Source organism: Manis pentadactyla, chromosome 10 (assembly GCF_030020395.1).
Source record: "Manis pentadactyla isolate mManPen7 chromosome 10, mManPen7.hap1, whole genome shotgun sequence".
In the NCBI taxonomy this organism is placed as follows: Eukaryota; Metazoa; Chordata; class Mammalia; order Pholidota; family Manidae; genus Manis; species Manis pentadactyla.
Genome location: NC_080028.1, coordinates 20388836 through 20414250, shown reverse-complemented (window position 1 = coordinate 20414250; position 25415 = coordinate 20388836). Strand labels below are relative to the sequence as shown.

At 32.3% G+C, this 25415-nt stretch overlaps 1 protein-coding gene across 5 annotated transcripts in view; it reads right to left on the bottom strand.

The window, feature by feature from the left end:
* The window catches only part of BLTP3B (bridge-like lipid transfer protein family member 3B), a 94938-nt gene that overhangs the window by 24544 nt on the left and 44979 nt on the right, over window positions 1–25415 (bottom strand). For 4 of the 5 annotated variants that reach the window (XM_036891585.2, XM_036891587.2, XM_036891588.2 and 1 more), the window contains 11 exons: window positions 24177–24366; window positions 21853–21993; window positions 20731–20901; window positions 16151–16331; window positions 13858–13941; window positions 12829–13011; window positions 12155–12273; window positions 9431–9572; window positions 5728–5921; window positions 2849–4347; window positions 2132–2307 (listed from right to left, as the gene is read on the bottom strand). In XM_036891585.2, the coding sequence (XP_036747480.2) occupies window positions 2132–2307; window positions 2849–4347; window positions 5728–5921; window positions 9431–9572; window positions 12155–12273; window positions 12829–13011; window positions 13858–13941; window positions 16151–16331; window positions 20731–20901; window positions 21853–21993; window positions 24177–24366 (3080 nt within the window). The remainder of the gene's footprint in view (window positions 1–2131; window positions 2308–2848; window positions 4348–5727; window positions 5922–9430; window positions 9573–12154; window positions 12274–12828; window positions 13012–13857; window positions 13942–16150; window positions 16332–20730; window positions 20902–21852; window positions 21994–24176; window positions 24367–25415) is intronic. The other variant, XM_057486480.1, reaches the window with a different exon arrangement.

Here is a 25415-nt window from a genome sequence, read left to right as displayed (position 1 = left end):
CAGTGTTTACATTTTTAGAAGAGTGCTCTGCCTATGGAACAAAGAATTAACTGGAAATTGACAAGAATAGAGGTGGGTAGACTAGTTAGGAGCCTTTAGTGGGGTAAAAATTGAAGGTATCATTTTAATACCACCCTTACTCTGTGCTTGATACCATTTTCCACTCCAGAAATAACCATCAACTTGTGGTACATATACTTCTAGACCGTTTTCTACGTATTTATATATGTGTGTGTATGTTTACACATATCTGTGTGCATATATATATACACACATATATATACACACACAATGTAAACATATATATGTTGGTATATATATTTTAGCACATTTTTACTCTTGATATTTCCATCATACTTTATTTTTCTCTACAATGAAAAAGTATTCATATTTCTCGTAAAATCAGAAAACAAAACACAAGAGTCTTTTCCTAATGAAAATCAATTATTCTGACAAAGAAAATCGTTGCGATTCAGGAGAACCAGGAATATATAGCTTCATCGACAGTTTCACTTTCCACAGCTTCAGTTACCCACAGTCAGTTGCGGTCCGGAAGCACGGGGGACTGACACAGCGTCAGAAGGTTAACAGTGACCTCAAGCTACATCACAATGTCTACGTCATTCATCTCACTTATCTCATCCCATAGACATTTTCTCATCTCACATCATCAGAAGAAAGGTGAGTACACAGTATAGTAAGATATTTGGGGAGAGACGATGGTCATGTGACTTTTATTACAGTATATTGTTATAAATGTTATTTTACTAATAGTTATTGTTAATATCTTACTGTGACTAATTATAAATTGAGCTTTATCAGTTATGTATGTATAGGAAAAAACATAGCATATGTATATATATATATATATAGGATTCAGTATTATCCATGGTTTCAGACTTTCACTGGGGGTCTTCGAACATATCCCCTGTAGATGAAGGGGGACTACTGCATTTTCCAAGTTTCCTACAATGAGCGGTCAGTTTTGTTTAATTTTTAGAAATAATAAAATTCTTTTGTTTTTCTGAGAATAAGTAGGAATATTTTCTACAGGAATACTCTTGTTGAAGTGTATTTTGATCTTAGAACAGAAATCCTCTGTTAAATTGGCCCTTAAGCCACAAAGGAGGTAGGGGAACCAGGCAATAAGGCTACCTGAGAATCTGGCATAGATTTTCATGATCTCTATCAGTACCTCTTCTACACTTAACTGTAGAGTTTGAAGGAAAGGAGATTGCTATGAATTGCCAGTAACAGGATTGAATTACTGGCTTTTTGTTTACATATGGTAATCGTATCCCTAGGTTGGGGAGCTAGTTTAGCATACTGGTTCACCAAAAGCTTAGGCTCTTAAGTAAGACAAACTGAGTTTCAAATGTGCCTCTGTTACTTTCTGACTATATACTAATTTAAGCTTCAATTTCTGAAGCTATGAAGCCTTTCCTTACCTAAGCTGTTTTCAACTGCATCAAAAGGCTTATTGCCCTATTGGTAAATCACGCACAAAGCAATTTATATTTGCCTCTGGTCTCTTATGTTTCAGTGTCTGTGCTAACTAGTCTCTGAATGGTCCATGCTTTTATTTCTGTTCACAGTCTCTAGTGCCTTAGTGATGGGCATGTATCTAATACTTTCTGTCATTCTTAGTGGTCTTTACTGAGTACAGTTGTCTCAGAATAAAATTGGGGAATCATACAATCCTATGATATATAATTAAGCACGTGAAAGAATCCTGGTTATGGGAATCAATAATCCAGACTAGAAAATGCTAGTCATAGAACCACATAATTGGGAATTCACCATGCAAATTAAGCCCACCTAATCAAAATTCCAGTCACAGGAATCTCTGAGTTACAGGCTAGAAGCTTTAATGTTGTCTGCATTATGATCTTAAATGACTATATACAAATAATTGCTGGATGTAAGCCATAATAAGGAAGGAATACCTGGTTAAAAGAAGCAATGGAGCAACCATTTGAAAGTTAGATAACAATGCTTTTGTATTGTGTGTATATGGGCACAAGTAATGTCTTTTGGGGACTGTAATTAGCTATTGAATATAACTAAAAATACTTAACTGTCACTTTCAAGATTTGTATATAATATGGATTCTTAAACTGTATTGCATTACCTTTTTCCAAAAATATGTGACTGTCACTTCCATCACTTTCTAACAACTGCTCTTCCAATATCATACTGTCAAGTGAAACGGTGTCCAGTGAGGTTTGTGAGGAGCTTCTTTTCATGTTCTTATTATAAGAAACACAGAGAGGAGCCATGGTTGGGCAAGGTTCTTTAGGCTTTCCACTGTCAACAAACAGTTATTTTATTAGAAAAACATTACACATATGGAAAAAGTTATTTCTAAAAAACACTTCTAACAAAAAATTACAGTACCCACAACTTTTTAAATTATGTAAGTATGAACATATATATAAATTATTTTTTAATCTAAAATTTTTATTCAGTAAGTTTAAATACTTTTTATTTTACTTAAAAAACTTTTTATTGAAGTATAGCTGATGTACAGCATTATATTGGTCTCAAGTAGACAACACGATTTCAGTAATATACATTAAATCCTCACCCCAACTAGTGTAGTTATTGTCAAAATAAAAAGATGTTAAGAACTACTGACTATATTCTCTATGCTGTACTTTCATCCTCGTGACTAACTTATGATTGCAAGTGTTTTCATATTTGAAAAACCTACTTGTCCATGTGTTAATTCTAACAATACCATGTTTTGTCAGAAGATTTTCTGTCCAAAAACAAAATATGTTCACACACACACACACACACCCCAAAATGAAACTCCCTCCACAAAATTCCAATAGTATGTTGTTACCTTAAAGATGACTGGAATTTAAGTGGTCTAGTTGTGGGTACTTCTTCCTTACTGATATCCAGGTTCTCAGAGAGTAAAGCTGTTTCTGGAGGCAAATCTTCAGCTTTAAAGATTGACTCTATAGTTTCACTTCCTTTACCAGTTAAACTATTTGAAAGTATATTTTGATTACCATCATTATCAAATGACAACATACTTGAATCTTCTCCATAGGTTAAGATACTATTTGAATCTGTGTAAGATGAATCCTTTTTGTCACTTGTTTCTGATCCAATTTCTCCTGAGCCAGTTTTGCAAACAATTCCACTACTTTCATCTTCACTTATTTTCCCTAAATTTTTATCTGATAAATAATCCAGAAACGAAATACCTTTTTGCAGATTTGTATCACTAGCTGATTTAAAAAGCAAAGGATCTTTCAAAGGGACATGGCTAAGATCAACACTCATAGATCTGTTGTCTGACATATGATTAAGAGTAACACTTCTAATTTTAATTATACCATCACTAATTTGTTTTCTCTTTGAAGACAAAAATTGTTCATTTTCTGTTGGCAAATCATCAGGGACCAGTGGGCTCACATTTTCAGAAACAGGAGACTTAAGAATATTTGCTTGATCCACTGGATGTAGCAAAAGAGCTACTTCTGCACTTTTAAGTAAAATTCCAATGCAAATGGATGTTTGACTAGCAGGATTGCCAGTCACAGCTTCTACATCTTTCCTTAAGTTCTCTAAAAGCAGAATAAGTGACTCATGGAGGTAAAGCAGGAGTAGATACTGGTGGTGATTGATCTGCATACTGACATGTTTATGAATGTGAACCAGAACATGAATATCTGCATCTGATGATGAAGAGGAAAATCTTAAAAATGAATCTGAAGATTTCTGACTACCATTTGTCAAGGGCTCAGACTCTGTACTATAATACTCCTTCAAGAGCTTTTTCCGCTTCAGTCGGCCTGTCAGATCACTAGATTCACTTTGTGATGTATTTAGAGATACCTGATTGCAAGTCTGCAGCTCTTTTTGTGACACTGCATACCTTATTGGCTGACAGATCCAAATGGAAAGAGGGAATGAATCTATAAAATTTATTGGTCGTCCTTTTCCACTTTTCATCCCTTCATAATCTATCCAAAATTGAGAAAAGTACACAGCCCAAACATCTGTGGCAGCAGCAGTTTTAAGAGTGTGTTTATTCAACTTGGGAGTAATATTTCCTTTATAAACTTCATGCATTTTGGTATCCTGTTCATGAGCATGTCTCTGGAAAATTGGATGCAGAACATTAAAATTGTCACCAGATTTGGGGAAGCTGGTATAAGTTTTACTGAAGAAATCACAATCTTTGAAGTTTTGAAACAAAGCTTCTAGATCAGTATGTCGACAATTTGGACAGTGCCTTGTATTTGTGGCAATCATTTCAGAGCTCTGAATAGAAACTGCATGTGGCTGATCTTGATGACATTCAGATTTCACTTCAGAAGGAATGACAAACTAGAAGAGAAAAAACATTAGTCTGACTTACAGACTCATACATCTTGAAGATAAAATCATGACGAACATGACTTAGCTAGGGAAACCTTCTTTACACTTTTGCCAAAATATTAGTTTTCTACCCAGACATAAAATACTCTCTTCCCCCAAGTCTTTTTATTAAGTTGAGTGAAAGGAACTAAAATGAAAAACCAGTAAGAGAACTTAAAAAAAACAACACATAATGACTAATGTACATAACATACATATGTATTTGCATACATCATAAAAGAACAAAACTGAATCAAATCAATATTACTAAATGCTTACTATGCTCTGAGTATATGTAAGAAACTGCTAATTTAGGAAAAGGGAATTGTTTTGATAGGATATATTAAAATCCAAGTAATTTGGAGGATGAATGGATGAGTAAATGGAATGACTAGATTGATGTCATTAGAATCACTTTTCTAGGAGAAAACTAAGAAAGTTAACTTTAGAGTACATAGGTCAATTTACTAAAACAATTCACCCAAGTCCTCAAAATATTCACATCAAAGAGTTTAAAGTGACTGTTTTTAAAATTGTCCACACTCAGAAAATGTAAAAATCATTGTATAATTGGGTCTTAAATTACAATTGTAAATGTTATGTGTCACTTTATATTAAACATCATAAGGTCTCTGAGAAGCTCTTTGAAACATGTCTGCAATGCAGTTGTTCGGTATTATTAACCTCATTTTATAGAGGAGAAATTAAAGCCATCTAGATTTAGTCTATCAGCAACACATCTAGAAACTGAAATTTTCATCCATGCTCAAGTTTTGTTTTATTTACTACACTATACTAGCTGTTTTAAACAACTACCTTCCTACAAACTTTAAATATTCTCTATTTACTATACTATGCCAGCTGGGTTTCTTTTTAAGCTTCCTTCTTTTAAAGTTTAAAAATTCATGGAATTCAGATTAACAACTACTTGGCTATAACAAAAAGTAACTTTCTATTATCTCTGGATATTAATAACAGAGTATATGTGAACAAATAAAACCCTGCTGTAGCTTAAAAGCTTCACTGTATTACTTACCCTTCTTAAAAATTTTTCTCAGGTCTGGTAAGTAAAAAAAAAAAATGACTAATTTAAATTTTACTTCTACTACTTACCTCCAAAGGGATAAGCAGCGAAAAAAATGAAAAGGAAGGGGGGTGGTGGAGTGTGTGTCTCTTAAAACTTTTTAAATTGAAAATAAAAATTAAACATTAAATTTCAAAATAAAAATTAAGATTGCAATGAAGTGGATTTATATTAACCACCCATCTTATGTCCTAGAAATTACAATGCTGTCAACTTTTCTTCTGTAAAAGTCATTTTGTTATCACAGCCACTTGTTTACATGGTACCTTTAGCATTAAGCCATCAATTCGAATATCAACATGCTCATCAGATTTTGAATTGTCATTCAACTTATATACAGCCATAAATTGATTAAGACTCTGTTTTAAATCCAGCAGAAACTGATTTAACCATAGAATGCTTCTTTCATCCACAGTAAACTGTAGTGCATTCAGCTGGCTATAAAGGTTGGGAGATGGAACTGTGAAGAAAAAAAATTTAAAAAGATTTTTAATGAGCAGATAGTTCTGAATCTTCCCTGAAAACAGAAAAGATACTTTAAGCAAGTTTTATTCTTTTTTAATAAAGAGATCAAGTTTTTCAGATGCTAAAGTGATACATGTAGATGATAGCAAACACATTTAAATAGACAAACCATTTTTCTATGCTTCACTAACTGAAAAAAATTATAATTTAATCTAAAACTAACTGTATAAATAGGCTATACAATTTAGATTTCTTTTCCTAATGCTACAGTCACCATGAGGCTTATCTTATTAGTAAGTATCATGTCAAAATTGTGGCTCTTAACTGTGTATTTCCGTAAGGGCTTTTACTACCTGCATCTTAATATAAATCCTCTGATATGAGAGAAACACGTCTAATGACTAAGTTCTTTTGAATATTATAACCTAGGCAGATCTCCCTAAGAGGAGGGACCATGCATAGTTTTATTTTCCAATTAATTGTAAACCTTGGTGTAAAGTAGAAACTCAACGATCCCTTGAATAATCAAAAGAATGCACGCTCTTTCTCAGAGCTCCACCTCAGTATTAGAATGCTTAGGGGTTGGATAACTGTTTAAGTACTAATTTTTTTGATTGATGTTTATAATTAGAGTATACATCACTTCCTGAAATCCATATATTTGTAACATAAAAGCCATTATTATTTTCAGAGCATTCTGATGATCTTTTATTCCAAAAATTCAGGCCTATTTACTTCTACCAGAGTAAAACCTATTTATTCACATCTAGACCTTTCAGACTGCAATAATTGAAGGCAGGCAATAAAAGGTATAGGATACCAATAGAGAGAAAGCACCTAACACTGTCCTGAATAGGACTTTTTTGCTTTCATTCATTCATTCATTCATTTTCTTTCAGCAAAGATTCACTGAATGCCAACTATATTTTGTGGATTATGTTAAGCAGAGAAAAAAAGGCTAATAGATTATTATACAAGACAGACATGAAAGCAGAAAGATACAATTCAAGTCCAACAGAGACATCCAACTGGGATGTGGAGATGCTTGTCTTTGGAAATGGCAGAGAAGTAGGATATTGAGGAGGTCATCACATCACACTCTGGAATGGAAGTAAAGAGAAGAAATCGCAAGTATAAATTGAGTTGATTGATGATGGCAGCCAGAGAGAGGACTAGAGAGCAAATGAAGTCCCCAAGGCTAGAGCACAGAAGGAGAGGAGAAACCTGACTGCAGATCTGGGACAAAGGAAGAAACTGCTGTGCTATGCAGTGGAAAGTTCTATATGCAGAATCTCACAGAGGTTTACTTAAGGAAGGATTATTATATAGCTATTGAAGATATTTAAAATGGACTTATAAAAACCTGGAATATGTTCGTATTATTAAGAAAAGGACAGGATGAATTCAAGTATGTAAAATAAACATATACATTAAAAACAGGACTAACAAAACTGTACTTGTTACAGTCTGTATGTTACCACAAAATTGATTTGCAGAAGTTCTAGCCCCCATACCTCAGAATATGAATGTGTTTGAATTATGGTAAAAATGAGTTCATATGGGTGGGCCTTAGTCCAATATGACAGGTGACATACAGGAGATTAGGAAACAGAGGAAAGACCATGTGTGAGAATGGCCATCTACAAACCAAGCACAGGTCTCTGAGGAAACAAACCTAATTGACATTTGGATCTACAATTTCCAGCCTACAAAACTATAGGAATTCTTCCAATTAAAATTTAACAGAAACTCTTTGGTCCTTTGGTATGGCAGTCCTTGCAAACCAATACACTTAGGTTTTAAAGTTGTCTCTAAATTATAGGCTCATGGATACTTTTTTATTTTAGGCATTTTTAAAAATATAAAGGACATATGTTTACAGTTCTAAAAAAATATTATATATATATTTGAAGTTGGAATGCTTAACAGAAAGATATGAGGACTGAAAATGAATACTTGTACAGGGAGACTCAATGCATTACCTTCTTTATTTTTGTGTATATTTGAAAATTTAAATTAAAAATTTACATTAAAAACATTTAAATATAACCTAGCAATTCCACCCCTAGGTATGTAGGGGGCTGGAGTTTAACTACTGGGAAGGAATTTCATATCAGGAAAAATATATAGTTATACAATGGGATTGTAATTCTTTTCACACACACTAATAAAACTGATAGAAATGAACTTAGAACTAAAAAATCCTGGAAAGTAGCCTTCACTTTGAAGAAAATTTACTAGTCCAATGATGCAGTATTTAAAGAGAACAATTATTTGTGGGAATAGAGAGCTGGAAACAATGGAATTATCAATGACAGACAAATGGCTGTGAGTACCGTGGGGAGGCAGTGTAATATAGTTAAAAAAAATTAATTTCAATTTAGAAGACCCATGCTTGACTTTCAGTGGTACCACTTTACTTTTTATAAGGTGCTGAGCAAACGTCTTAACTTTCTCTTCATTTTAGTCAGGAAGGTAGAAGAGAGAAACAGATGAGAAATACACAGAAGACTGTTGAAAAGCATGAAGACAGATGAGAACTAGATCCAAAGGTCACCACAAATGAAGATTAAAGACATAGTTCAGTATATGTTTCTCTGAAGTAGTTTTCAGAATACCTTCTTTTTAATAACAGAGGCATGTTCATCAGTAATTCCCTTTGAAACTAAAAACCTATATTAAGTCAGTATTAAACAAATAGGCAAAGTAGGTCAAAGTATTTTGCAGTTTCCTTTCAAAGAGAGGACATAATTTTTTTTTGCTTCCAATAACATGACCTATTTCATTTATATACTTTTTTTATCAACAATGATTTTCAACTAAAATAATGAAAGAGGTACCACACAAAGGCAAATTTTAATTGGAAGAATTCCCAGATGAACTAAGATAATAGCATAGAATATTTTAATATTTAAGAAATGCAAATGCATAATCATTTTAATTTTATGAAGCTTAAGTAGCTTACAAACAAAAATTCACACAATTCAATGTTTCTAACTAAAGGCAAATGCCAAAAGTAGCGCAAAGTATACACCTGAGTGTTAAAAAACAGCCAAAAAATTCCTCTAGAGCTAAAAGAATAACTCCATTATTCATTTTTTAATTAAATAGTTTTATAAAACAGCTGAACTGTAAATGGATTTTTACTAAGGAAAAAAAATGGTGTTATCCTAAAAATAACCTAACTTCATCAATTTTTTCATTTAACAAACAGCTACCGAGGCTAAAAATAAGTTAAACTTCAGAGATAAAATGAAACATGACTACTACATGATTCCCAACACCAAGGATGCTACCAGCTAGTGAAGAAAAAGAACGTATGAGCAGATAATAAGGATATGTAAAAATGCGATACTAGAATCACATACTAATCAAAATGTTATAAGAGTACATAAAACAATGTTTTCATTTATTTCACACTTACGGAACTCAGAAACTTAGCAAGAAAAAAAAAAAACTTCCCAAGTAATGGACACATAATAACAAAATATGAAACTCTCTTACTTGGAAAATCTTTTCCATCTGGATAGTAGTATTCTGTGAACTCAACATAGACAGCTGACATTTCTTGTGGAAGATAGAGGGATTTTTTATTGCAAGAAATCATACTTTTGGGAGAAGAACGACATTGTTCTGCTGTAGAGACCTGAAAGAATAATTAAATATATAATACTGAATAAACACTTTACAAAGAACTTACAAAACATGGACATCACTTCGAGCTTTAAAACTACTTCTAAAAATTTAATAACAGTTAATTTCAAAGTTCATATATTTAATTTTATATTAAATTATTTTAAAATAATACCAATCAACTTTTAGAAAGCTGTCACTTCTTTAATCAACTTTGTACAGTAGTACTAGCAAACTTATTATTTTGAGCCTTAAAATAACAGAATAGTTCTATAAGATAATAGAAATAAGTAAATGATAGAGTTAGGACACAGATCCAAGTCCTCAAGACAAGAATGCTTCCCCATTATGTACTTTATAAAAAGTCTTCATCGTAATTTATTATTATGAAAAGTAATATATCTATATGCAGTTTGAGTTTGGGATAATAAAAAATTATATAGATAGCAGTGATGGTTGCACAACAATGTGAATGAATATACTTAATGCCAATGAATTTGACACTTAAGAACGGCTAATTATGCTATCAAATCATGTTGTACACCTGAAAATAACATTATGTCAATTATACCTCAATGCTGAAAAATGGCTAAGATAGTAAATTTTATGCATGTGTTTACATAATAAAAATTAAGACAACTATAAATGCTTCTGCCGAATCTTATTTTTCCCAAAAACACTGTTACTTTTAAGGTTCTTGCTATACTTTTTCACTCTCCCCTCCAAAACAGCCAATTTACAATTATATCAAAAATGCATATACTAATTTCCCCAAAGTCCAATGAACAGTTTTATCAATTTCATATATTTCTACTTGTTTAGTAGACCCAAGGATATATCTCAAGGTTTAACTTTTTCCTTCATTCAACAAATACGTATATTTCTCATATGAGGTGGAATTTTTTTCAAAGGTTTATTTATGTTTTCTCTCGTATAAATTGCTAATTAAACCTTTTGACTATTTGTATGTTCTTTATAAATTTAAGTCAGTTCCTGACATTATCTAATTTGAACTTTTCTCTGCATATATGGAAACAAATCCTTTCAACTCAAAGTTTCAACTTATTTTAATAGATAACAGCTTATATCCTTTAATAGTTTAAAAAATTAGTCAAATTGGGATGAATACTCTTATTTTATTTTCTTCCAGTTATTTTTGTTTCGTTTTTGTGTATGTGAGATTTCTTTACTGTATTCCTCCCTCAACCATCTGAGTGATTCCTCTGACCCATTTCCATATGAATTTATTTACATCTCATAATTTAAAGTCTGCTTAAAATAAGATGCACTATATACAGAAAGTAAAGCAGCTATTGCACAGTAAGAAAATAACTGTTAAATCAGGGATTCTCTTAATTGGCACTACTGACATTTTGGGCCAGATAACTCTTTGTTAGGGGGCTATCCAGTGTATTCTAGAATGTTTACCAGCTTCACTGGTCTCCACCCACTTGATGTCAGTAGCAATCCCTCCAGCTCTAATCAACTTATGTCTTCAGACATTTTCAAATGTCTCCTGGGGGTAAAATCAGCCCCAGGTGAAAATCACAGAGTAAACTGAAAACTTTTCAGATACAGTTAAGTCTCAAAGGCATAGGCTTATTAAAATAAACCAGAACAATTCACAAATACTATATACCTAAAATCCTTTATTTTTTAAAAAATAGGTTATATATCCTATTGTGTTGGTCTCATGGATTGTGATTTTAGACATGTTTTATGACTATAACCGGAATAAGACAGTACGACTGAGACAGAGTTCTTAGCTATAAAATTATGATCACAGTACAGTCAATTCTTGGTAGTTCAATAATGCAAAAAAAGTACCTTATCAATCTTCCACTAAGACCACTTTGCAACAAGGAATCTGGCCTCCAAAGAGGTGTGGCTTTTGTCCCTGGTTCCTGGGAGGTAATTCAAAACACTTGGAATTTCCTATTCGTGGTGGACCCCTGGGACCACAACTGACAGTTCATGCTCACAAGATGACAGAGTGGGGCTGGCCACACTTGATAGCCTTTGTTGTGCTTAGAGAGCGGAGGCTTTGGATCACCTGGTATCAGACCACTAGACACTGAGTTCAACTATGTGGGCAATACCTCATGCATATTGGTACAGGTCCGTGTGTCCACGCCCAGGTGCTAATGTGTACTGAGGACAAGAAATTCTGCATTTGCTACCCTCCAAGACTCCCCTCCAGGCTTTCTTCCTATGGTTGGTTCTAACTTACATTCTTTCCCTAAAATAAATGTGACTCTCAGAATAACCGATTTCAGTGAGTCCTGTGAGTTTTTCTAATGAACTCTTGAATCTGCAGGTCATTAGGGTAACTCCCAAACTTGCAGCTGGTGCCAGAAGTTTTGTGCATATTTGGCAGCCTGGAGGACTCTACTCTTAACCCCCCAGTTTGCTAATTTTGGGTAATCATATAAACTAAAATTAATCAACTGCTATTTTCTATCCTGTGTAACTCAGCCATTTCACAAAACCATTCAACACATTTTTCAATAAAATGATGGCATTCATTTTATTACTAAAGTTGCTTGTGGGAAATATTAAAAGTGTTTATCAGAAGATTTAAAAAATAAAACATACCTGGTATATGTTGAAATCTGCAAGTCTAACCACAAGTGAACTAGACATTAACTTAGCTTTGGATTGTGGACATAATACTGAGGGTGTTTTGGAAATTCCTTTCAGAGATGAGTCTTTCTCTATGGGAAAAAACCTCTTTTCAATTTTTTGCAAAATTACTTTTAACAGTCACTCTTCCATTATTAAAACCACTACTAGAAACATAGATGAACCCTAATTTCTCAAAATAATATATGTGAAAATATTTTATATATAAATTGATACAGGAATGTAACTTATTGTGATTGTTATTTTTTTTGTGATTATTCTTTAAATAGAAGCCATACTTACATCACATTTAAGATACTTCATACAATAACTTTTGACTGGAATTCTTCTTAAAAGACAGACTACTAGCCATTTAAGAGCTGAAACATTTTTTTCTTAAAAGACAGACTACTAGCCATTTAAGAGCTGAAACATTTTAGCTGGGTATTACTCTAATTGGTCATATTTATTTAAAAGTACTTTCTTTAGTCTATTACCATCTGAATGAGGTGCAGGATTTTTAGATATTTAACATAATATTTATTTACAGAAAATACATTAAAATCACACACACACACACACACACACACACACACACACACACACAATATTAGGGGAATGCCATAATGTTGTTATAGGTAAAATACCTGTTTGTGTGTGCTGGGGAGAGGCATGTGTTGGGGATTTAGGAGGTGAACCTACATTATGATCCTTTACAGCCTGTTTTAGCATTTCAACGTTGCACTCAAATTCATGTAACAACTCGTTGGCCCATCCGTTTTTTGTTTTGGTTGCATCACTAAAATACATCCAATGATTGCAACTATCTCCTGTAAAATGAACAAGAGGTATTTGCCTGAAAAATGTACAGTTTTCAATTATTCTATTATAGCAATGCTTTAATGACATTTATTCATTCTCTTAAGGGATTCTTTAATCTTACAGTAAATTTATAGCCTGACCTACTATAGATTTTAATATTCCTAGAAAATATGAGTAAAAGACTTAGAATACAGAGAAAGAATGTCAAAAGCAAATAACCTAGGAGGGCTTCTATCTAGAACTCAACCTTGGTTGAACATCAAAGTTTCAATTTGGCCATAAACATACATATTTGTTTTTATTATTTAGGAGAAAACTACCCTACCAATATTTAATTATTAAAGAACGTATTAAATCGTATTCATTGACAAAATTTAGAAAATACAGAAAAGTTAAAAAAAAAAATTTTCTGGAATCCCACAACTTGATTAAAAATTGCTGTTATCCTTTTATCTTTTTCGAATTTTATGATATATCTCTTAAAAATTCAAAACATATTAATAACTTGTTTTTGTCACAATCAGCAAAATAGCACAAATATACGTCCTCTGTATTCTGATTTAAAATTTTTTTAAATAAGTTATTTAGAATATTGCTTATTTCTAACAATTATATTTTCTAATAATCTACATAAACCTCAATATAAAATGCATGAATATGTTCTATGGCAATTACATTTTCTTGGTTAAGAAACTGTTGGGAGAAAAAAGTAACAAATGTTTTGTTCTCTCTTCTCCTTAAACATTTAATTAAACTAAAACACTAAATAATAAAACAAAACAAAATGAAATAAATTGGCTATATAATTTTGAGGTAAGACTTACGTCTTTTAAAGACATAGTTATTACACCTACCTGCTTTGTGATAAGGATAGTAATCTATTGTGAGCTGAGTAAATGAAAGTTGCATAGCCCCTCCAGTAATACGTCTGTTTGAGTCTGGGAAAAGAAAAAAACAGAATTGAGAGAAAGAAAAAGAAATACTAATCAAATATCAAAAGCACTCAACTTATCATAATTTCACTTAAGTAATGATAACTGTCTCTCTGTTATCTTAGATAATACATTAAGGATTTTAAAGTGCAATTCAACCTAGTTAAGTATTTAATGATAAGCCCCTATCATTTGCAAGGTACCATGCTAAAAGGTGACGATATAAGAATAGCACAACTTTTATATTTACAACTCTAACCATAGGCTAATATTGCTTTAAATACTTATTCATTTGTTCTTCATAAAAACTCTACGAAATAGATACTATTACTAATATCCCCACTTTCTAGGTAAGGAAATTGAGACACCAAGAGGTTAAATAAATAGACTGAGGTCATACAGCCAGTAAGTACAGAGATGGTTTTGAACTTCCGAAATCTTAACCACTACTCTCTATCATCCTGCCTCTTATTGAAGAGGAAATTGAGTTACCCAAGATCTTGTAGCTGTATTAAGATCAGAAGTAGATCACAAGTCAGTGTAACTCCAACATAAAAACCAAACTTTAAAAAAGCATGGACAAGCCAATTAGAAGTGAGGAAACTACAAATTAAGATACAGTATAATTGGTTAACTCCAATTTATATGAACTAGCAGAATTTCTAGTACTAATCTACAATCCTTTATTTTAAAAACTGGAGCCAAATGTTTCAGAATTCAGAAATTTTTTAGATTTTATTAAGGTAATATGGTATACACAGGCATATTATATAATACTCTCAATAGGTTCTGGGACAGCACTAACAAATAGTGAATTTCAAATATTTATTTAAGTGAGTAAAATAAAGATGATAATAGCAATGTGTTGTTTAGGTCAGGTTTTGCCAGTAAATGAGTTTTCCATAAACTTATGAAAAAACATCTGGGCTTTTTAAATTTTAGAATAACATAATTAATTACAGATATGTATTATGAGGGATATTTTTGTGTAAGGGTTTTCACATTAAATATCATTAAACATTCTGTGAGGGTATATAAAGACTGAGGAATTTGTAGAAGACCTTAGAAAACACTGTAAACTGTTCTTTTGCTTATTATTTAACGTTGACTCCTTATTTTGTTATTTTGGTTTGTTTTAACTTTTTTGGATTTTCCTTTCAAATCACTAAGCAGAAGATGCCAACTATAAGCCAAATGACACAAAGGCAGACAAAGGAAAAGACAATAAATCCCTCTCCAAACTCCACATCTTCCTCACTTTTTCCACTCCACCCTTTATCTGGCCGCTGATACCTGGCTGCCTTGTCTGATGGAAGGCAAGGTAACTTTCGCAAGGTATCCAGGATTGGCCTCAATATTCACTCTCTCAGCTTTAAAAATCCAAAACTAAAATTTTCAAAGATATAGATTTCTGATTCAGATCTGACATAAATAGGTCAGATATCTCTATTTTAGAGTGTCCTCAGCTTAATCATCAAGTTTGAGAACCACTGTCCTAGAAGTAGGCCTATCTGCCAAACCCTGCCAACACTTAACGGCCAGGGACGTTCTCCAAAGGACAAACATAAGTGCCTAGAACCTAGATTATGGAATGACAGAATTTCGAAGCGACCAAGAGCACTTCCTGCTTACCCTATTGCCTGTGTCTGCTAAATAAGGAAAAATAAGAGAAACAAAAGCTAAAAGGAAAGAAAAAAATCGTCCTAACTGTAACTTAGCTTCTTAATCAAATTTTGGAGGACTGTGGGGAAAGAGACATAAGAAATGTTGAACAGTCAGAGTTGTGTTTACTTGCATATGCAGTCAGAAGAATGTAGTTAAACCGCCATGCTCAAAACACATATGCAACTAATTATGAATTGAATACGGGCTAAAATTTACTTTATATTCAATTTCAAAATTATGAAAATGTTAATTCAAAGGCAAGTCTCCCCAAGGATGTCACCTATTCAGTCTTTCATTTTTTTAAACTTTATTTTATTTAGCATTGACAGCTAGTAATTAATTGTGCTGAAATACTACTACAGCAAAATAAAATTTCATACCAATATATAATGCTTAAGATTATACTTTTCATATTTATGTATCACATAAATGTTAAAATTATGACTAATAATCTTATACTACATATTATATATTACACAGGGTAAACAATCCAGTTAGGTAGAAAATTATATAAAAGTCAAAATAGTTTGAAATAAGTAGCTTTTATTACCTTTTTCTTTAGCATGAATATCATCACATATGTGTAGATCTAGATGAGAAATCACTAAATGATGGGAAGTTTCTTTAACATCAAAGTCATTGAATAGTTTCACAATTGCATCATTTAAATCAGGAGCATTTGAAGTCTGTGATGTCTTCACTTGCTGGGTAGATGGGGCTACTGTGGAGCTCTAAAAAATTCAAAACTGCCTTATCACTGAAAGTTAAATATTTGAAATTCTACAAACAAGAAAACTTAAATCGTTTTAGTAATAAAGTCATGAAAAAGCTAAAACACTTTCATTTGTACCAAGGAACTTGACCTAAAATATTTTCTGAATTATGTAGGAATAAAACTAAAATCTAAAAACTGGAGAACTAAACACAGTTTGAATAAGAACCCAATATATATTTTGGTAAATATCTGAAGTTATATGTACATATTTATAGCCCTTCTTATTTTAGAAAATACATTAACTATTAAAGGCAGCTTATTGAATATTAGTTCTATATACTAAAAAGAAAATGAGTGTAAGTCCTGGACACATCAGCTATATAAACTATTACATATCCTGTAGAAATAAATCACTTCTTTGTAAAAATTATTATTTAGTATTGTAAGTGCTCAGGTGCATCTCAAGAGGTGTGGTACTTATCTAAAGAAGCCGGAGAGCAGAAAAGATTTATAAAAGATTGTGAGTTCACAGGGAAGGCAGTACAGCACGGAGGAGAAGTAATGACTCTATAGCACCTTACTACATTGATAGACAGTGACTGCAATGGGGGGGGTGAGGACTGAATAATATGGGATGTTGAAGCCACAATGTTGTTCATGTGAAACCTTCATAAGATTGTGTGTCAATGATATTTTAATTAAAAAAGATTGAGTTCATATTCTTTTCTCCCTAAAGCAAAAAAGCATAGAATACTTGAAGTGCAAAAATATATATGAACCTCTAATAGCCTAAAATGATTCTGTATCTGTAAGTATACTCTAAGATGATCTGATATATAAGCCACAGAACTGCACATGAAACTATGGAGTAATCAACAAAATTAAGATAAAATTTTCATTATAATTTAAAAACTATGAACAATTCACTAATATAAAAGTATAATTAACAGAAAATTAAAGTATATATTTTTTGCATGTATACATATCTACACATATCTTAAGAACTATGATCATAAAGAGTTTTCTAAAAATTTCAAAGTATACTCAGTAAATGAGAATATCTCAGTGAAAATGATTAGGGCTCACAGTAATTAAAGAAAAGGAAAGAGGAAATATAATTGTGAAGTCTTAAATTCTATAGGCTCACGTAAAACTTTACTAATTAAATGTTAAACTGATTTCTACCAGAAAAATCACTTTTTCTTATGTTTTACCCATCTACTTACAAAGCATTAACAAACTAATATTTGTATCTATGATGGTACTATTTTGAAAGCAAACTCTCCTATATTTCTTTACTCATGTTCTCTCTTCATCAAGATAGTGATACAAATAAAAACAAAATCATTAATCTTCCTATAAACTCTTTATTTAATACTGTGGTTGATTTTAGGTTTCTGGATGCTGTTTTTGAGGGGAAAAACATAAAACTCTTTTGCCTCATGAGTAATCTTAACATCTCCTAATTTTCAATGGAGTCTTCATTCTCTTTTAGAGAAGGAAAGGGTGAAGCCAAGCCAAGTATTTATGATTGAAGAAGGCTGTCAAGTTGTAAAGCTCAGCAAAGGAAGACTGTCAACTACTCCACTTTTTAATCTACTCTCTTGGTACCTCAAATAATCAGGACGTTCTGTATGGCACCTAAATAGTGATATGACAACTATAATCTAAAAGAAACTTTATGGTAATGTGAATTGTTAAGATCTATTTAAGTATTATGGAGCGACAAAAAATAATAATTATAAAAACTAATGACATGGAAGAAAATTACATATATTCACTTACTACATATTTAATAAAACTAGGGGAAAATGCAGATACCTAGGCAAAAAACCTGTAAGAAAACACCTCAGAATGTTCACACTAGTTTTGTTATGGTGGCAGAATTATAGAATTTTGTCTTTGTTTCTAGTTTCCTAAATTGTATCTTTATCTAGTTTAGTAATCTATATTCTATTTTACATAAACATATTCACCTATTGTGTAAGTAAGAATTACAGTACCATCAACAGTTTGTCTATTAGTCTTCAATTTCAACTGCCATCTTTGCTAATGACATCCTAAGCTATACAAATCCTCACTGCAGGCCTTAAGAGACTAGTGTGTTTCTATGATAGGAATATTGTATAATATTACCTCTTCTACTTCTTTGTTTTTTTAGATTCCAAAATAGGACACATTACCTTTTCTTAGCTTTACCTCCCTTAATCAAACCTGCTTTCTTCTGCATTCACTTTACTGGCTAATGGAACTACCAATTATCATTCAAAAAATCCTCAAAACTTCTTCCTTCTTTATTTTTAACTCAGACATCTCTCCTCAGTCTGGCTTGTTACTTCTTCCAAACTATTACCAGAGATTCAATTCCACCCCTCCTCTAGACTGGCAATCTTTTTCTTCTTTTTCCATCCACTATAATACCACCATGCCATACTTAAAAAATTCCGTTAGCTTCCACATGCCTGTAAGAAAAACTCCAAATTCTTCAACATATAATGTCCTTTTTGTCTAGTCACCACATACTTGCACTTAAACTCAGGTTATCTGCCCATGAAAACTTTATTCTGTTATAGCCCAGTGTTCTGTTCATTAAACTTTCAAAATCAGGTTGTCCCAGAGAATTATGAAGATATGCCATTGGATAAATGTTCTCTGATACAGGGTTCACCATCCATCTCTATTTGTTTTTATGGCTAAAATCTCTGTAAAACTTTACTCACATAAATAGGTAGATGGGAACAAAATGAGCTCAATGTGACAATATTCTTTTAATTCTTCAAAGTTACATGCCGGGATTATTTTTAATAATCTAATAACTGACATTTATAGATTCTCTTTCAAATCTGTTGAAGGCAAAGAATTGGAAATCACTGGACTTGTTACTTTGTCTTTAGTCATTCACTTCCAACATGAATACAGTCTTTCAAACTGCCTGTGTCTTGTTCCCAAGAGTTTTGTTTTGTTTTGAATTCCTGTACAAATCCATCAAAGTAAAAATGAGTAAGAAGAATGCCTTTCATTTGTACAGTAGGATAAGAGTTAACTATGGAAAGGGAGAACCCATCTGACATCTTATCACAAGCACATTCTCAGGCAGATCAAGTTTAAGAAAGTACATATCAATGTAGAAGATGTGGAATTCAGTTTCCTTAAAACTTGGAAAGTTACCATATATTTAAGAAGTATGTGTATCTCACTTTCAAAACCCCTGCTCCAGTAACACCAAACTCCTTATTTTTATCAGAAAATACCATTGCTCTTTAATAATACCATACTTTTACAGATTCTATTCCCTCATCTGAAATACTCTTTCCCTCTTATACAAACTTCTATTCATTTTTAACCTTTAATTTCATTATCCTCTTTATGAAACTTTTCCAAACTCGGCAAAGAGTTCACTAAACTTCTCTATACTTCTATGGGCCCCTTATTCCCTTTTTAAATTTTGCATCTAGCATTTACTGCTGAACTCTAATGATTTGTTTTATATTTGACTCCCTACTATACTCTGAGAACCTTGAGAGCAGGATCACACAATACACATTTTTACACCCATAGGATCTAGCCCTGAACTTTATGACATAATAGCAGGCAGTAAATAATGTCAATTCCACAGCCATAGAAAAGCCTAAAATGTATGCCATTTCCATGTACCAAGCTAGATCAACAACAAACTATCTGCAGTATATTACTGTTTCCAAGAAATAGCTTCACAGAAGTATGATTTCATAATATCCCATAAGTTTTTATTAAGAACAGATATAAAAACTCAACTGGACTCCTTATTAATTATCAAATATACTACCCATTAGTATTTTCAATGTCCTTTCTACAAAACCTTCATGTTAAAGTTTTAGAATTTAGTACTGCCTGGGAATGATCAGAAAACCTTTTTCCTCTTCAGAAAAAAACAGTAATGCATCTGATTTTAAGAAAGCAGTCATTAAATGTTCATTGTGCTTCTCCTATTTTTGCCACAGCCATCAGACAACTCAATTTGTGTTCAATTCCATCATTACCCATGGCTTTACATTTTCTGCACTATCAATTTTCATACTTTCTCCCTTGACTATAATTATCAGGTTTTTCTCTTTGCCCTTCTTTTAGCAATTTTAAATTGTATTTTTTACTTCTTGAATAGAGGTATTTATAACATCAAATACTTTTATGTCATCATTACTCTAATGCCTAGTACAGAGTTCCAAAGAAATAAGCACTATCTAGATAGAAGAATGTTCAATGTATGTTTTCATATAGGTGTCATGTATATAAAATTAAATAGCAAGATATCCAGACAAAGAAGATTTTTGGACTAAAAGTCTCACAATTTATTTCACATAAAGAAAACAACTAAACATTCTGATTTTTAAAGCATTTACACATAAAGTTTTTTTCCTATTAATTTAATAGCATACCTGTGTAGGTTCAGGAGCCATAGTCTTCCTTTGTTCTGTTGATTTTTCTATTGCTTCACTAAGAGATTTTGCATATTGTACCATAGCCTTCAACTGGGAATCCGTTAAAACCCACAGTAAATCATCCAAAATTAGAACTAATTTTGTTGCAATGACATTACAGTCCTTTAACTGTCAGAAAAAAATGATTCATAAAATTAAGCTAAGAATTAAGACATATAATGCACTTGTACTAAGAAATGTTTAGAATTTTGAATGGAATTAAATAGGGACCCTCCCCTCATTCACCAAATATTTACTGAGCCCTTATAATATGGAAGGTATATCTCCTGGTATTAGAGATACAGGAGTAAAAAAGCAAAAAAAAAAAACATGGACAAATTTCTGTACCTTAACAGGTAGAAGTTACGGAGGCTCAAGTATTTATATAATTTAATTTTGCATTTGTAGCTAATAAATCACATAATTATCTATATTAATTTAACTAATTCTAGCACAGAAAGGGGCATTAAATTAAATAAAAACTAAAATGCTATTTTGACATTTCACATTTCTTAATATTTGCATTGGTATACTTTGAAAAAAAATTTTTCAACTACATTTAAATTTAAAAGTAATTTGTGTCTAGTGATATAAAACATATTACTGAGACTTCAATTGAGCCATGGTTAAGAAAGTCATTACTCTATCATTCAATTTCACCACAATTCATAAGCAACTCTCAATGTCTGATGTCTTTATGCAACTATCTTTAACTGTTTATCTAAAATGCCAGCCATATCTTAATAACCTTCTAAAGCTAGTAGTTTTGGTGACTGATCATGGAGGCTTTATTATTTGCCCACTACTGAGCAAGATTCATTCAATAGATGAAATCGTAAGACAGTTAATGCTCAATATATATTTCTCTATTTAATCTATCAAAAATAAAAATCTATTAAATCCAGAAGACTGAAAAATGTTACCATTACACTAGATTTCTTCAAATACTGCTTGAGGCACTGTATTTCTTTTTATTTTTTATTTCTTTAATATTCCAGTATTTCACCTAAAATTATTTAAAATTTCCTGTCAATTCTAACACTTATCCTATGAATCAAAAAGGTAACCTTGTTGACTTACTCTTCTTTTAAGTGTAACTCTGATTTTTGATTGGTTGGTTATTAACCGAACAGGAGCACACATAATTTCAAGATGTGAACTTTGTGTAGCATCTGCCTCTATTCGAATCATCTGCCAATTTATTTCTTTAAATGTCAAAACCTGAGAACAGAGATTAGTTTCATTTACTCATACAAATATAATGAGAAAAATGTAGTTGTACAAAACAGAAAAATTTACATAAAAATATCTCTTTACTAATTTTCTAATGACATTCTAAAAGATTTATTACAGTAAAAAATTACAATATGCACATTTTAAACAAGAGTAGTATAGAGAATAGTTAAAAGAATAACTGTAGTAGTATGTGAATCTAAGTAACCACGTGAAGTAATTATTTTAAACATCTTTTTTTATTTATCAGTGACTAAGCCGTTTTGTTTTTTTTTGTCATCTGCAAATAGTGACAGTTTAACTTCTTCTTTACCAATCTGGATTCCTTGTATGTTTTTGTTTTGTCTGATTGCCGTGGCTAGGACCTCCAGTACTATGTTAAATAACAGTGGAGAGAGTGGCCATCCCTGTCTAGTTCCCGATCTCAGAGGAAATGCTTTCAGCTTCTTGCTGTTCAATATAATGTTGGCTGTGGGTTTTTCATAGATGGCCTTTATTATGTTGAGGTACTTGCCCTCTATTCCCATTTTGCTGAGAGTTTTTATCATGAATGGATGTTGAACTTTGTCAAATGCTTTTTCAGCATCTATGGAGATGATCATGTGGTTTTTGTCTTTCTTTTTGTTGATATGGTGGATGATGTTGACGGACTTTCGAATGTTGTACCATCCTTGCATCCCTGGGATGAATTCTACTTGTTCATGGTGTATGATCCTTTTGATATATTTTTGAATTCCATTTGCTAATATTTTGTTGAGTATTTTTACATCTACATTCATCAGGGATATTGGTCTGTAGTTTTCTTTTTTGGTGGGGTCTTTGCCTGGTTTTGGTATTAGGGTGATGTTGGCCTCATAGAATGAGTTTGAGAGTACTCCCTCCTCTTCTATTTTTTTGGAAAACTTTAAGGAGAATAGGTATTATGTCTTCTCTGTATGTCTGATAAAATTCCGAGGTAAATCCGTCCAGCCCGGGGGTTTTGTTCTTTTGTAGTTTTTTGATTACCGTTTCAATTTCTTTGCTCGTAATTGGCTTGTTTAACTTTTGTGTTTCTTCCTTGGTCAGTCTTGGAAGGTTGTATTTTTCTGGGAAGTTGTCCATTTCTTCTAGGTTTTCCAGCTTGTTGGCATATAGGTTTTCATAGTAGTCTTTAATAATTTGTATTTCTGTGGAGTCTGGCATGATTTTTCCGTTCTCATTTCTGATTCTGTTGATTTGTGTTGATTCTCTTTTTCTCTTAATAAGTTTGGCTAGAGGCTTATCTATTTTGTTCATTTTCTCAAAGAAGCAGCTCTTGGTTTCATTGATTTTTGCTATTTTTTTATTCTTCTCAATTTTATTTCTTCTCTGATCTTTATTATGACCCTCTTTCTGCTGACTTTAGTGCTCATTTGTTCTTCTTTTTCCAGTTTCGATAATTGTGATGTTAGACTATTCATTTGGGATTGTTCTTCCTTCTTCAAGTGTGCCTGGATCGCTATATACTTTCCTCTTAAGACTGCTTTCGCTACGTCCCACAAAAGTTGGGGCTTTGTGTTGTTATTGTCATTTGTTCCTATATATTCCTTGATCTCTATTTTAATTTGTTTGTTGATCCATTGATTATTTAGGAGCATGTTGTTAAGCCTCCATGTGTTTGTGAGCCTTTTTGCTTTCTTTGTACAATTTATTTCTAGTTTTATACCTTTGTGGTCTGAAAAGTTGGTTGGTAGAATTTCAGTATTTTAGAATTTACTGAGGCTCTTTTTGTGGGCTAGTATGTGGTCTATTCTGGAGAATGTTCCATGTGCACTTGAGAAGAATGTATATCCTGTTGTTTTTGGATGTAGAGTTCTATAGATGTCTATTAGGTCCATCTGTTCTACTGTGTTGTTCAGTGCCTCCGTGTCCTTACTTATTTTCTGCCCGGTGGATCTATCCTTTGGGGTGAGTGGCGTGTTGAAATCTCCTAAAATGAATGCATTGCAGTCTATTTCCCCCTTTAGTTCTGTTAGTATTTGTTTCACATATGCTGGAGCTCCTGTGTTGGGTGCATATATATTTAGAACGGTTATATACTCTTGTTGGACTGAGCCCTTTATCATTACGTAGTGTCCTTCTTTATCTCTTGTTACTTTCTTTGTTTTGACTAAGCCATTTTTAAACAAAAAAAGAAAAGTAAAAAATTTTACCTCTCCTCTCTGGGGATCCTGAATACGAGTAAATCTTAAATCTCCATGCTCCCAGTTTGCATTTACGCTATAGATCCGTAGCTGGGAAAGTTCAAAGGATGCATTGAAGGCTTTTGCTCCAATGCGGATGACAATGGAATTTACAGAAACAGAAATTCCCTCAACTACTTTTTCAGCAAAGCCATATTCACTGGAAACACAAAACAAAATATAATGCACCCAAACTAAATCATTAAAAGAGAAAAAGTTATCTGTTAATATTCACATAGAAGTACATAAACTGCCAAAATATTCATTTTTGCTTAAAAAATGTTTGGTGATAATAATCAGCTAGCCTGGTTACATGTAAGTTATAAAAATGCTCTTCTCAAAATAATAAAGTATTTAAAAATTGGAGGTTATTCCCTAAATAAAGTTATTGTAATCATTGCTCAAAGGTGCCTATTTTGAAAAAGCATTAGTCCAGCCAACTGGCATCTATAAGGTAAATAAGAGAGTTAAATTCTGAACAAAAAGGCTACAGAGTCTAACTGGAAAATAATCTTAAAATTTAGGAATAAGGTCAAGAAAAGTCCCTAATTCAGTTCACCAAATATTTACTGAGCATCACTATGTGATCAATGTTGGAACATAAGGAAAACCAAAATACAATTATGATATTTATATGGCTCACAGGTTATTTAGGGAGGAGAAAAACACTCTTATAACTGAAACTGAGGCAGCCTGTGATTAAATGCTTTAAAAAGAGGAATCATCATTTGATAGAGGAAGAAACAGCTTGTAACTGGGGAGAACTATATCCAGGGGAAAAAAAATGAACTTTACAGGAGAGATGGGAAAGAGAAATCTTAAAATAGGAAAACACATACGCAAAAGAACAGAGAAGTAGGGAAGTAGAGATCATGTTTTGAGAATGATAATACAATATGACTGGACTGTATACTATCAATATATTTTGGCAGGAGGGTTGGTGAAAGGGGCATATTACTTCAATAACCAGTATGACCATTATTCTTAAATCTATGTCTCTATCTAATTATCTTGTTGGAACTTCGACTATAAAATTCAAATGTCCACCAGGTATCTCCAACCTTGCTGCCTTTCACACATTTCAAAGCCAATATATGTAGAAGTGAACCCATCATCTTTATCAATCATACACATCTCTTCCCTACACCTGCCACCTAACATCTTGATTTACTATCTTAATATAAAAAAAAAGACCCAATGATCTTCACC